Source organism: Varroa jacobsoni, unplaced genomic scaffold (assembly GCF_002532875.2).
Source record: "Varroa jacobsoni isolate VJ856 unplaced genomic scaffold, vjacob_1.0 scaffold_905, whole genome shotgun sequence".
Classification (NCBI taxonomy): domain Eukaryota; kingdom Metazoa; phylum Arthropoda; class Arachnida; order Mesostigmata; family Varroidae; genus Varroa; species Varroa jacobsoni.
Window position 1 is genome coordinate 85946 of NW_019213807.1, and position 15084 is coordinate 101029.

Genomic DNA, 15084 nt, shown 5'->3' on the forward strand with positions numbered 1-15084 from the left:
TGCCACACTTATATTATATAAGTTATATATATATATATATATAAGTGTGGCAACTTATATATATAAGTTGCCACACTTTTCTAAAAAGCCTTTTCTTCTCATTTGCTATTTGCTTCTGTGTCGTTCGAAGGCGCTTCTTCTGCTTTATCAGACTGCTATAATGGCGTTGCGTAGGGAGTGCAATTCTCTGAAAAAAACTAGTCGAAGATACATGCTTCAAACAGAAGAAAGCGCATTTCCGATATCTTTTATATGATACATTTCATCGCGGTCCAGACGCTGCAGAAACAGCCTAAGGCGTGTGCCTTATGTACGGTAACGATGCTATCACTAAAGGAACTACGCAGGAGAGGTCTGCCAGATTTGAAGACGGCGTCGAAAAGATGCCCATGGCTTTGGCCGACTATGTGAGTTTTAAAAAGGTTATCTGAAAGCTGTTTTGAAGAAAGACGGTTGACAAACAAGACGGAAATAACCGAAAAGATGCCGTGCAACGACCGTCGTTAACTCCCTCAAATCCCTTGGATATGGACAAACGCTTGGGACGTGGGTATCTCATGAGCTTTTTAATTTCAGCCAGGAACTGCGACTTAACCCTGCATCTTAATATCTTGCCCACGACCAAGCGTCACGCGACGACAATAATGAGAGATTTTCGCATCGAATTGTCACAGGCAGTGAGAAGTGGTGTCTACACGTCAATAGGAGCCAGAGATTGGAATGGGTGATTCCAGGAAAAAGCCAAGGTCAAGGATCCAACAAGATCTCAATTCAAAAAAGGCTATGCTTTGCACTGCGAAGACCTGATTTATTGGGAATCGTTTTCCGCAGTGATTGATCGGCAGGTTTATTTGGTCCAGTTTCATCGAGTGAAACAGGCTGTCCAAGAGAAAAGACCTGATAAACGAGGTCAGGTTGAATGGCAACGCGAGACCTCACACAGCAAAAATCATCAAAACTGTCTTTTAGAACTTTGAGAGGTTTTGTTGCACTCTCCACGATCCGTTGATCTTTCGTTGACGGATTTTGGTTTTTCTGTTTACACCTTGGTGGTCTTGCCTTCGACAATTACTAAAAACTCGGAACGTAGTTGAAAGACTCTGGGACAAAACGTGTTCCCTGGCGAAAGACACCATTTAGTGGAAAAGAATCATCGATAATGGCGACTAATACATAATATAATAACTTACTGTCACAGGAATAAAGATTGTGGTGTTTTTATTCAGTGAAAAAGCGCTCGAGCTTTCCTTCTAACTTGAAATGTATATGCAGCAATGACCTGATCTGACCGCTGGCGATAGGCTACTAACCGACCGGCCGGAGGGTATATATTATATAACCATAACGGACTAAAATCTGTACCGGAAAATACATATACATTGTATATTATTACAATATACATAATGTATATGTCTTACCCGCGTCATGGTGTACTGCACAGTCTGCTCCTCGATGCTGCATCCAGGCTCGAAACGGGGTGGCAGCTTTGGGGAAATTTCGGATTCCTGATGACGGCGGCATAAGAGGACTAGTTCGCCAGGCCAAGTCGACTGCCGTAAAATCGGGTAATACGGCTTTGAACCCATTTAGCAATTTGAATAGGGTGGCGCCCATAGCTCTGCTCATCGTTGTATTCACCGCTAAGGCAATCATAGTGGGGAAAAGTCGGGCACCTTCAGCACACGCACGAACAGTGGCTGCAACTGTGCGGATCGTCCACTCCACTCGTCCATTCGCTTTCGGATGGACTAAATCAGTCTTCGCCTGGTGAATATTAAAGCGCCCCAAATATTGCTCAGTGTGCCAACCTCAAAAGTAATTCACCTTGCCTATGGCCTCGTAGGAATTCTGAAAGGCAGACAGTACCCTTTGCGCCTGTCACCCTTGAGATGTCATCTAACGAGTTAGGAAAAGGTAAATGAAACGAGTGCAATAACCCGTACCCACCAGAACGAACAAAGGAACACGTTCCGAAGTTTGCAGTGCCGCCAGTAAGATCTAAACTCATTTTGCCGAAGGGCTGTGTCAGCATATTCATGGGCGTTTGCGAAAGCCAAAATTCATGGATCCGTTTTTTGACACACTTCACAACTGCGAACATACTCCAGGTCCTCGCCCATACTTACCCTGACGACCGCAGGCAGAGGCGGGCATCCATAGGGATGGCATAGTTTGGTTCGCTAATACACATCTATTTGGGTGCGTTGTCACGGTAATCACAAGCATGCGGTTATCGCTGATTCAGATTTCAGTACTTATTGTGGCATATTGCTACCAGATCGTTTCATTAATCTGTTGAGGACACCGCACGTAAATCCAGTAAGACACACTCCGACTCGACCTTCTACTGGGGCTAAGTTCCGGAAACTATACCGAAGAGGTCGATCATAGAACCTGTTCACATAGCAAGAACAGCCGATAACGTTGAAAAAACGGACATCCTGTTAGTACTTGCAGGTACGCAGTAGTCGGTTTTTGGCTAAGCAGACAAATTACTTTCGAGGTTACTTCGATTGCTCGCTGCCTGAGTCTTGAAGGTCGCATATCATTTCCTTCTCATCACAATTTTTCCGCATTTTGACCGTTGGGATCGTGGTTACCTGCTTTCCCGCAGATTCTATTGCAGTACTGCTTTCAAAAGGGAGGCTTTAACGCGATTTAATTGTTGGAGGTTTTTCACTGTAATATCTTTCTAGATGATCTGCGACATGAGCTACTTTGAGGATCATCAATGTTACTGCAAAGTAAGAAGTATATCGTCTTTTCTGGGTGGCTCAGTTTTTTTCTGTATTTGCGTTTTTAAAATTAGTGTTTAAATTGCATTTTCGGAGTTAACCTTGTGTTTCGTTTGAAAAAGCGAGAGCCCTAATGAAAGTTGCAAATGCCGTACTTCCGAACAACCGTTCAGCCAAATGATCCGTAATAACGAGGTTATGTATACCTGCTATTAAGCGCTGCGAAGTGCCAGCTTGCAAGACTCAGTACGGCTTTTTCTACAGCCCTAAGTATAGGCACGATAAGGTCACCACTCTGAGGAAACGAATTTGTTTCTTATTGACAAATCTCTTAGTACTTTAATTACCAGGTAATTTAAGCCTAATTGAACCTAACAGGCAAGTCGATACTACGTACACGATCTAGCTATCCCAAGACAGATTTATAAATGTTTCAAGTCCATAGATTGGATAGTTAAGTATTGATACAAACGGCTGGCCCGTCGTAACACGAAACGAAGCTTGTCTGTGCTCATTCGGTCCCGAATCTTGGTCACCACGTAATCAGCGTCCGCTAGAATTCACTAACATATACTTCGATACATATTATTACGTACTGCTACGGCGCGACATCAGGATTCCAAAGCAGGAAACTTGCGTTGCAATTTTAAGCGAAAAATAAGGAATTATGCAGGAAGTCCGAAACTAGAATATCGAGCAGTTCTTGGGTTGAGATGATTAAGCCCTTGTAGGATACTCCTTCATTTGCTTCATTGCTAAAATGAAACCGCTCGTTTTATGGCTGGCTTGCAACGTATCAAACATTTTAGCCGACAACTCATAGCAGTGTCAATTCAATAGACAATTCCGGACAAGCCACATTTCGTAAAGTGTGCCACGAAGCCAATTTACAGCTGGCGTCTAGCATATCGGTGGGCGTGTTAGTGCAGAGTCAGTTAACATTGCATGCTAAAATAAATAAACACAAATAATTTTAGCTTGAAAAAAGGTAAACGGTACATTCCAAACAAGTAGTTACAAGAGTACACCGAAAATAATTTCTTAAATCCAAATCTTGAAAAAACATCGCTTTTTCATAACAAATGCATGCACTTATTAGAACCATTTGTGTTGAATTCAATAATCGTTTGTCATTCAACCAGAATACCTGCCTATCTGAGCCTACGTAGGTAATCATCACCAACAAGAATAACTACTACTACACCAAATTGAAACTCTCTATTTCCGAAGCCTTCACTTAAAAATTGACAATCATAGAGTAAAATTCTGTATTGCTCTTCGTATCTAGGTTGTCGTTCCCCATGACGATAGCCTAATCTCAACTACATACTTCTAGAACTCCAACCACTACCTCTACGAACGCTTTCGATCCTCATCGACCGCCGAAATCCATGGGTAAGGTCAAGGATCTACGTATAGCCGTGTTATTCGTGTCCATTCGTATTCTTGACGGGGCCAGCTAATGAATATGCGGTCAAACAGCCGATGGGCTAAGGGGACAGACAAAGAGAATTGGAGGGCTAGGGCCGACGATGAGCTCAGGCCGATTACATCAGCTAGCAGTGGTCACAAGGAAGAAGCAGTACAGGAGACATTGATTAGGGAAAACAAACCGGTAAGATCGTATTAACCTCAGATGCCGCTGCTAGCGTTAGCACGACCGCCTTAGTCATTCCATTTCGAAACTATCGATCAGTTTATGAGGTCTGTAGATCACCGTGGGCTTCAATCACCATTTTGACAATTCACTTCGCTGTTGTCTCCGCCTTTAATCGCTCTTCTCTAACGTTGATCACCTAACGCTATGGCCACAGATTCATAGATAAAGCGGTGTAATTCACTAAAGCAGAGTTTGACGCTTTCAAATTATTTGATACAGTGTCAACCTTCAAAGTAATGTCTTACAGTTTGAACACGAAACATTTATTTAATGAATTGTCAACAGATATTTAGCATCTATCTACGTCAACATTCCGCCGGTACGGTACCTACGGGGCGACTACGGGCGCATGGCGACGTCTAATTAAATACTTTATCATCACAAAATTTGGAGCGTTCGAGCGGTGCGTCCATACAAATGCTTCTTTAAAAAAAGTGTAGGCATTGCGTTTCTATACCTTTTTTTTGGTTCATCGTTTTGGAGATACATATGTGCTTTTTTATATCCAGGACAGCCTCCTTAATAAAGTTAAACAACTGAATGCTGAAAAAGAATAGAATTTATGAATACAAACCTTCAACTGCTTCAAGCCTCTCAGATCGTGAACAACAAAAAAAATGCAGACACGAACGCAGCAAGTTGCTAACAGTAACTAGCGTTCTCGGTTCAAACACCGAGAATGAATCAGCACTTAAGAAGAACGACCCTAAAATTTTAGCTTCTCTGATACTTAGAACCACGGCTACCATTTGTTGATACTGTCCGGTTTAGTTTACTGTTAAACTAAATAGAGCAATTATATTTTTTGCAGAGAACTATCACACTCACTGTGTTTTCCACTCATACCAGCACATAGTCTCAACATTCTTGTGTAAGCAATGCATCAAACTACGTAGAAGTTTAGTAAGTATGTAAACGTCACCAAGCTTTTTCTGGAAAAACGTTCAAATCTTAGCAACTGTATGTAAGACTGTAGCAACCAATTCGGCAGGCTTGCACAGGAGCCACTAGTAGACCTTCTTTCTTCTGCTTCTATAGCATTCAATGGCTAAGGGTTACATTAGGAGTTTATATCCAATAGGTATTGCCGCTGCAAGTGAAAGCTTGCTTTTTAATCTTCTCGGTAACAAATGGCACTAGAGCTGCATGAAACACAGAATTTGCTCGATATATAAAATTTGCGAACTGTGAACGCATGTTGTTTTTACGGAAGCTCGACATTGGGTCCTTCACCGTTACCAACACCAATCCAAACACAAAAAACAGGCTGTACTCTAACAATGCATTCTCACAATTCTAAATAACAAAAAAGATTAAAATCTTGCTAAACTTTTACATCCACGAAGTCTACAAAAACTCTCTAAATATGTGATTTAACAATCGGCGTCAAGTGCCTTTTTGAATGCTTGTCATTTTTGCAAGTGCATATTAAAAATGCGGCCGTACGAAAGCGCAAAGTTACACAGACAGAACTGAGTATTAAAATTATCAATGAAAAAAATTGAAGCGGGATAAATAAGATTACATTTTTGTTTATTATTTTTATAATTAAATTTTTGTTTTTCAGTGATTTCTCAATCATTAATGAGATAAAATTGGAACTATCTCGCAATTGCTGTGAGACATTCATAAATTGTGTGAAGAACATCAAGACAGGAAAGTATGCTTGCTAGAAATAGGAAGCAACTGGCCTTATTACATCTTTTTTATAATTATTTTTATTGTCCTATGTTATAGGAGCGAATCAGACCATACATCTTTTATGAATGCTAAGGAATACAGAGTACGACAAAGATTCTAAATGAGGTAAACATACTTTGTTTATTCTGTAAACATTGGTCTAATTGTGCTTGCCTGGAGCCGCTTGTAGATAAATTTACATTCTAGATAATAGAACAGAAAAATACATTGTACTCACTAATTATATAATAAGGAGCATCACTTTCGTGCACGTTTATTGAAATCAAAGGAAAAAGCCACCGCATGTAATAATATATGGAACCTTAGTCTATGAAGTAGTATAAACTCACTGCGATTTACAAACGCTGAGATCCGTCAAAGTGCCTCGTGTCCATTTAGTTTATTCACCTGACTATGATCTTCGCAACTTCATAAACCTATTCCTATCATACTATGTATAGTCTCTTTATGTTTCAAGCTTTAATTCTGGTACTGCCGTTCGCCACTCCATCATACTGCTGGTTTCCAGTACGAAACGAAGTCTGTCTATGCCCGGGATTCGAACCTAAACCACAACGTGTACGTAGGATTAGCAGGTAAATAAATTACCCATTCTGCGGGGGTATTCAACTTAAACCTTTCACAGTCAAGATGTTCAGTCGTTCAAGCTCACGTCATTCATGATTAGACTACTCATAAAAAGACATGAGTAATGCGCCTCTAACAAGCGTCTCACGTCATGTATTGCACGAACCGCATGCACCAAAACTTGCAGTTTTTTGCTATCGAAAATAATCGTCCCAAAAGAAATTGGTGCTGTTATCTGTGACGTGGCTGAAAACGAGAAGCTCTAATATACAACTAATTGGATTGGGCTTATATTCGCGTGCAGATAGCGCTTGTTTCGTCGGCTTCGTTAAACGCGTGTTGTATCTGCTTGCCCATATTAGATGCTAATCAATAAACAGACAAAGCAAATGCGCTTGTTTTGAGATCGTTAAGTATAACACTAGTCACATAGAGCAGCGCCGCCGGGATGTTAACCGGATGCTAAATACTAAACGAGCATGCTTGTTCATGTGCACAGCTTGGCCTTATTTTCTCCATCCATCTTGCTCTATCTACAATAGTCTCACTTATCACTTCTGTTGGAATGAGTCAATTACATCTGTCAATCAATGGTATTTTAATATCGGTATTATTTGTAGATTGTATTATTGTAAGAATTCATTAACTAACCTTAATGGTAAGTTTTTATAAATAGTAAGGCTATAGACGAAATATATTGACCTGGGTAAAAGGTGTCATCGAGCTTCGTGTATCTGAAAAAAATTGCCTTAAATCTACTAAGTCACGGCTAAACTTTAGTGTTCACAGCATGTTCGTCTGCATGCGTCGACGTATTGCAATTAAAAAAAAAAATGACTTCTTTTACTTATACAAATTGTATAGTATTTATCGTTGGCAGAACTTGAAGCAGCAGCCCCGTGATTTCCTTCAACCAGAACTTTGGCCGTCCAAGCCGTTTCGACATCAAAAAAATTCCAAAATTTCAATTTAACAGTAGATTTAGAATTTAAGAGATATTAGGTAGCATCTAGATTAGCCATGTGAACCTAATGTTTGTCTGAACGGGAAGATTTGGATAACTAGCATAGGTTGTCTTTTTGAGCCAAAAAGGGTCACTACTGTAGGCGTACGTCGATAATTATAGGACTGATTTGAAGAACTTTTTCTCCACGCTAAGGGGCAAATGCACTCCAGCCATACCTAATTTCAGTGAGAAATTTATAATGTTGTCGTGTCATGAAGTCAAGTTTGCCTAATTGTGGCAACTTTTTTGTGTCTTATATATACATTCAGCAGAGTGCCTTGTTTGGGCAAACACGAGTAAATTATGGACTTCACTGCCAGCAACCTCCAAAATCTAATGTCTTGCTCTGCTAGATATAGGGTTGTCTATTGTTAATATATAACTAAGGTCTACAAAATTGAACAGAAAACTAGAACTAACGGATAACGGGAAATGAAGGGAGAATCCGAATGAATATTGATGTAATGGACGTATCAGTTGTCATTGGTAATAACAGGTTATATCTTAATAACCAGCGATCCACTTAATCGGCAGCCGTGCCAGAATCATACCATGAATGAGTTAATGTCAATAATCCTCAATAAAAGTAGTAAAACAATATGGTTATATGTAACTTAGTAAAATATATGTGACTTAATATAAGAAACGCCATCATTTCGCCTACTTAAAACTTATTAACCCTCGGGTTTGAACAGTTACAGTAGTAAACCCATTAAAGAGGGTCTCCAGTTCCAAACTACCTCCATCTCAATTATCCTACAAAATCTTACAAAATGATTCCAACAAACGCTAATATATGTAGTCACATTTCACCAAAGATTTTGATGCTATGAAAAAATATCTATCACCTCCCGGTGTAGAGAATCGATTTCAAAAATCCTATTAGCGCCAGTTGTCAATTTCGATCAAGATTAAAATGGCAGTAAGGTGACTCATCCCGCTGTGTTTTTAGTGAGATCATTTATGGAGAGCCAATCGTCAAATGAAAAACACCTTTTAAGCCGCTCCAACTGGACCCGCAGCTAGGAAAGAGACTGTCGTTGGAAGGCCCACTGTAAATGTCTGCTTTGCCTGACAAAGTTGTATCGATTCTCCTGTTTCTCTATTCTTTTGCGACTGCTAATCAAAACAGGAAGTTGTCGACCTTGCTTATTGGAATAAAGGTATCTTATTAAATATATATTGTTTTTTTTTAAATAAATTATTCTGTACATTAATTGCTTGTTATGAATAATTAAGCCTAATAAAGCCATTTATTTTATTTTTATTTATAAACCTCGTAAAATATATAAATACTCTTATAAAACCACAATGTTTCTGTATCGTAGAGCACGCGCAATCCTTGAATTTGCGAAACGTATACGTGTCGTATCTTGTCCTAAATTGCTCGCTGCGTTTGTCTTTTATACTTATTTTAATACCTTAACATTTACACAAAAACGAATTCGTGCATCTGCAAACGCGTTGCTGCCTGTTCGCTAATCCAAGCCAATCTTTATAGCTGACAGATCGAAGTTCTGAGAATATGCGGGTCACTTAACGGCAATTATTAAAAAAGGTACAGTGACAAAAATATTGAACGAATAGCCTGAAAAAATGTGCAAGAGCAGGTTGCCTTCAGGAAATCACAGCAAATGCAACTGTGATGTAAACCAGAAATTAGCTCGGCCAAACTCTAGCTCGACGCTATCATAAAATTCATCCATTCAGATCTTTAAATATTTTCTCTCATTTGCAAGATATCCTTTGAAAGTTTCACCAGCGTGAGAGGGAAAGCGGGCGAAAGAGGACACAAGATTACAATTTGTATCGATGTGATTGAGAAGGTTTTCTAGCGAAGGCATTTAGTCAAATACATCTGAAGTGTTTCCATGTAAAAAGGGATAATTCCGCTCCAGCGAAAATCAAGTAAAGTGACGTCTTTATAAAATGTGTAATTCTAATACGAGTGATAATTCGTTTTCTCCTATGTCAAAACTGCTGATTAAACAATGCTACATTTTACGCGAGGTTTTACAAATTTCGACTCTATAGCTTCTATGAAATTAACGTTAACTTTTGCGCAGAAAAGCTACATTTTTCTATCCACATTTGAAGCGTTCACGTTGCAAATTTCTACGAGATCCTCCGGCAAGTTATCAATAAAAAAATAGGAGATACTTATAACTCATAGCCGCAAAGGATTAGTTTAGCCTCTTTACACGGAAAGCCATCATATTGTCAAAATTATTTTGAGAAACACCTAATTTTAAACATTTACCACGGCTTGTGGCCGTTTTCTAGCATGAAACATGACGTTTAGTTATCATTCTTATTTCTTATCCTTTTACAACAACTACATTGTGGGCCACATAATTGCGTTTCCTCTACCCAATTTAAGCTTCGGCTACCAAAGGATTTGAGCAAGCTACTTTTGAAAATATTGATTCGTTTCTGGCAGTATGAGCCTTTGTTGTTGTATATTTGTTTATTCTTTTAATATTTTATGTCATAGGGCTGTTATGTATAATACATAGTATACAGGTGTATCTGTATCTACCTAACTATAAGTTACGATAAAGCATAGCTGTCATAAATCACCGCGCGTTATCTATCTTATGGTAGACACGGCCCCCTGCTTGAGGCATCTCGTTGTACCTGAGGCTCGCAACGAACTGAAAAACAATTTAAGAGACATTAGTATTTTGGCTGACTACACGTACTTGCACTATAATTGCTGCTATTACTTCATGTACAACTGTCAGATTAAATCAAAGTCGGCGCTACAAGCGTTCAACTTTTATCCTAAACATCGACGATGTACGTTCTGAGGTACACAGCAGTAAATATTGTCGGCTATAGTAATCCGAAGATTCAACGCGTCTAGTACTAGCGGTCGAAATTTGTTATAATATACGTAAATAAATGATCAACTTTCAAACCAACAACTTGTTTCGGTACAAACTATAATATCCCCCCCCAAACCTTTCAAAAATCCACAGTTTAATTTAAAAAAAAAAATTGTGTGAAGGAGACTAAGCCCAATGTTCACATTCTTTTTATTCGGTAGCTGCCACGTGAGATGTATAGAAATGCGAAATCAACACAAATTACAAGCGCTCCGAGCCAATCATTATCCACTAGTTTAAAATGTAGCAATTTTTCTTTCAAATACGAAGTAGAAGAGACTAATGTGGATAAACGAACCCACCTAAGACCACTTACCGACAATATCAATATTTTCAGGTTTGATTGAATGGCATCTCATGTGTTGTCGCAATGAAGAACTCTGTCTATATATATTTCCTTCAAAAAAAGTAAACAATACTACCATTAGTGACCGACAGGTTGTCACAGGCGAACGCGTTTCACAGGCGTCAAAAGCGGCATCGTCACGTGATTTGGTAATGGGATAGGTTCTATATAGCTGGGTCAGACACAGCGTTGTGATAGCAGAACGCTAGTTTGTAACGATATGAAACTAAAAAATCATCCATGGATAACTTACTCAAAAATAAAAGTAGTATAGTCTTAAGCAACTCACATGAAAATCTCAATCTTGAACATAGGATTGAGTTATGAATCAGGTTCTAGAAGTCGATAACTTTTAAACATTATTCAATTGCGTTGTACGAATCACGAAATGCCGTTAATGAAATTCTCGGAAACACGGTTTTGTCACCCATCGTTAAACTGACAATGTTTCAAACTAATGTCTGGCACCGTGCTGACCCGAAACTATACGATACATTTTCACTGTAGATAAAATATAAATAAGCAATTCTGCTGCATTTGTTTTCTTGATGCGTTCGCCATTGACCGCGTACCACAGTTAGTGCACTTGTAAGGCTTCTCAGCGGTATGAACAACGAGATGTTTGTAGAGCGACGAATACTCTGTAAACGATTTATCACAATCGGCAACGCGGCATCGAAATGGACGTTCTCCACTGTGAATGCGACAGTGATTCCTAAAGAAAGCAAACAATGTAAATATTAGATTATCAATAAACTGTTACACCATATAGATACAGAAATATAAATGAGCCGCTGTTTTACCGCATACAACATTTAGTACATGCAAAAGTTCTTGCAGAGTATTTCTTCAACGGTCGTACAATTACCTATAATGGATTAAAATTCCCAGATGAACTACAACTAAATTTCGAACTATCGATTTATAATTGAGCAGAAGACAGATTTAGGAGGCTGTGTGAAATGATCTAATTGAAACGCGTCGTTTAGCATTGGCCACCGAAAAAAGTGACTCCGCTTTAGAAACTCAGAGTGTAGCACTTTCCAGCCCCTTAGAAGCCGCTCCAACAAAGCACTGCTATTCTAAATCACTGAAACTTTTGCAAAGAAAAATTTCGCGTTACCAATGTGCATGACGTCACCGTTATTGTTGTTCTTGACTAGTATGTTGAGCACCAATTGCTCTTTAAAATCAGAAAAAAGGTGCTAATTGTTTCATGCCGCTTTATTATTATACAAATGCGATCATTGACAAGATGCGAATGCGATTACAGCAGATCCTCCGTATTAAGAATTTACGAGCAAACATATAACCACTTAGCTACTACGACCAATTAGAAGCAAACAATGTATTTCTTTTATGTATAAACCGTTAGAGGAGCCCAGGCACTTCAGCACTAGTACACTTCTTATAAGAAGCATTGTCCATATGGTGAAAGGAACTGATTTGCTTATTGCTGCGTTCTTTTACTGTAGAGCGGCAAAAATGTAAGCCCGACTAAACAACGCTTTGACTTTCATATAAGACAAGGCACGAAGGATTGGACGGTGTGTAAGCCGGACTGTTTTTTTTTTTTGAAATTATGATGAATATTTGTATCCAAATCAGTTATACAAAACACGAATGCATTTGATGTCATCTAAATTAAAGAGAAATAATCCAACTAAATTTAACGAAACAGTAATTGTTGCGCCTGTTGCTCTACTATGTGATCAAGGAACATCAGTGGTTAAAGATCGTCAAAATAAAACTTACCGCAGATTAGTCACATTCCCGAAGGTCTTGCCACAATCAGCCACTTCACAGCGGTAAGGCTTTTCTCCACGATGACCTTTCAGATGCTCCGCGAGAATCCCTGCAGTCGTGAAACTTCTTCCACACCCAGGCTCCGTGCATCCGTACGGTCGATCTCCAGTGTGAATCCTGGATGAGTCCATTAAATTTAATCATGTTCGTGTTTTATAAGATTTAGATCCAATAAGCAAGCTAAATTATAAAAATATATAAAATTATATAAAAATAAACAAACCGAGTTTTTATAAAAACGAACATTTCTAAAATCCAACGCTTCGAGCAGTATGGTAGCTACGTTGTGTCTATATGCTGAGCTGGTTTATAACAGGTGGCTTACCTGCTGTGCCGCTTTAAGTCACTGGAGGTGGTGAAACCTTTCGTACAGAGGCCGCAAATGTACGGGGTTTCACCCGAGTGCTTCCGCTGATGAACTTTTAGAGCATACGAACTTGATAAAACAGCATTACAGAAAGGACAGCGGTGCGATTTTTGACTGTTTGAAGAGCTGCGTGCTGCGCGCTTGGTGCCAGCATTTGCCTTGCTACAGCTGTCGGTGCTAACAGTATTCTCCATCGGCTGCTTCTCTTGTGACGGTACTGTGATCGACGGAAAAATCTTTTCGTCACTATCGGTTAGCAGTCTGCAAGCAGAAAAATTCGCAAGGAACAACTCACATTTTAAAGTAGCCTTGCGATCTGTTTACTATATGATAAAATAGATTTAAATCCTCGTAATTGCAGAAGCTTCAAGTAATATTATAAATGGCAAACAGGAATAACGCAGAACAACACCGTCTTCTTATTAGCTTGCCACTACCAACGGAAATGCTACAGTTTGCGGACATCATTTGGACAAATTAATATATATATAATAGACAGCTATACGATAAAATTTCATCTTACACTTGTAAAGGAGAAGAACTTTCTGCTGACTGATATAACGGATCATTTTCTGGCTGCGCAAGAACGTGTGGCCCAACGATCTCTTCTAAACTTCCTGTCTCCAGGAGATCAAACTCAAACGCCTCCATCATGGTGAGTTTTTGAGCTACTGAAATCGAAGGAAGAATTAACTCGCAACATCGTATAGACTAAAATAGATTAGACGAGGTGAATTTTCTACTACTTATTACGTTATCTGATTAATTAGTTAATTAACGTTTCTTAACGCCTATATACTACCAGATAACTCTCAAATAAATTGTTTAATAAAAGCAATGCTGTAGTAAATTTGTAGGTTAAATAATATTTTTTAGTAAACCTATCCATAGCTCATTGAAAATCTAAAATAACAAAAACAAACTTTCTCTAAAATGTCTTTCATAATCCAACCTGCAGTAGTAAGGCACTTTTACTGAATAATCTGGCAACTGACCAGTTAGATAAGCATCGAAGCATTTCATAGACACCTTGATTTCGTATCATTTTATAGCAACAGCAGCAAATGGAAACTGACTTTATTAATATAACTATATTGATAAAAGTAAATAAAATAGTTTAAAAGAGCTAAGAAAATGCCGCAATTTTCGGTCTTTCTAATAACTGAGTACAAACCAAGCCATAAGCAGTAATTTTGTATTGAACAAGATCGAATAAATTACTCTTTGAGACTTTTAAAACAGATAAGCTTAAGACCCTTTTTTAAAGACAACTTGCGACCAAATATAGGACTATCAAGCCATCGTTAACAACATTCGAACCCGTCTTGGAAACGAAAGTGATAAAGTTTTGGCAGAAAATAACTCCTTCACAAGATGATCGGTTCTGTAAAGATAGAGTAATTCAACCAAATATACGGCAAATGCTCTGCCGGAAACTGGTGAAATTGCGTAAGAAGAAAGTCTGTTCATAGGTTGAACATCGTCGATTTACAGAACTTCAGAAGCATATCGGGAACAGAATAATTGTGCGTACAGTTGTAGCTTTGTTGCAGAAATTAGACTCTTAAGGATATTAGGACACGGTTGAGAATTGTTAGCCAATATGTTAACTTTGTTGAATTCAAGTTCACATAAACTGAGGTAATTTGTATCAATCCTTTGGCGATCTATAATATCACATTTATATTAGCAAATACTCGTGCATTAAGAAAATGAATCAGGTAATGAAGTTTGCCTTTAGAAAATGTTTTCCCATTCTGCGCGGAAACTGCTTAGAGCCTGTCGGTCGGCTTGGGCTTATCCAGTTTTGACGATTTCACTGTTTCATAAATGTTTCAGAGTGTCCGAATACAACGGATTGGATATAGAGTACATTTTCAGGTCATATAAGTTGCTGGCAAATCAAAAGATGCGCCGGCATTTCATTTTAGAACGAACACCACAAAACCGAGGACAGCACATTTCTGTTTGTGTACGAAAGTCTCGAAGTAGCAGACGACTCGTCCAT

The 15084-nt window shown here is 38.8% G+C and overlaps 1 protein-coding gene and 1 long non-coding RNA gene across 3 annotated transcripts; one reads left to right on the forward strand and one right to left on the reverse strand.

Moving 5' to 3' along the window:
- The first annotated feature begins 2954 nt into the window (after window positions 1–2954).
- LOC147752891 (uncharacterized) lies at window positions 2955–4787 on the forward strand. The gene is made up of 3 exons (XR_015312837.1): window positions 2955–3085; window positions 4024–4350; window positions 4681–4787. It is a non-coding gene; the product is annotated as an uncharacterized LOC147752891 (long non-coding RNA).
- Window positions 4788–8917: 4130 nt separating this feature from the next.
- On the reverse strand, window positions 8918–15025 carry LOC111264854 (uncharacterized). Of its 2 annotated transcripts, none has more exons than XM_022841072.2 (7): window positions 14812–15025; window positions 13600–13744; window positions 13035–13337; window positions 12659–12826; window positions 11476–11618; window positions 10874–10954; window positions 8918–10323 (listed from the first exon to the last, which is right to left on the reverse strand). In XM_022841072.2, exons 2-7 carry the CDS (start codon window positions 13728–13730, stop codon window positions 10265–10267), a joined length of 885 nt encoding a protein of 294 aa, XP_022696807.1. In that variant the 5' UTR covers window positions 13731–13744; window positions 14812–15025; the 3' UTR covers window positions 8918–10264. The 2 variants fall into 2 exon arrangements, with proteins under 2 accessions (XP_022696807.1, XP_022696806.1); XM_022841071.2 differs by having other exon boundaries at window positions 13600–13747.
- Between the last annotated feature and the right edge of the window lie 59 nt (window positions 15026–15084).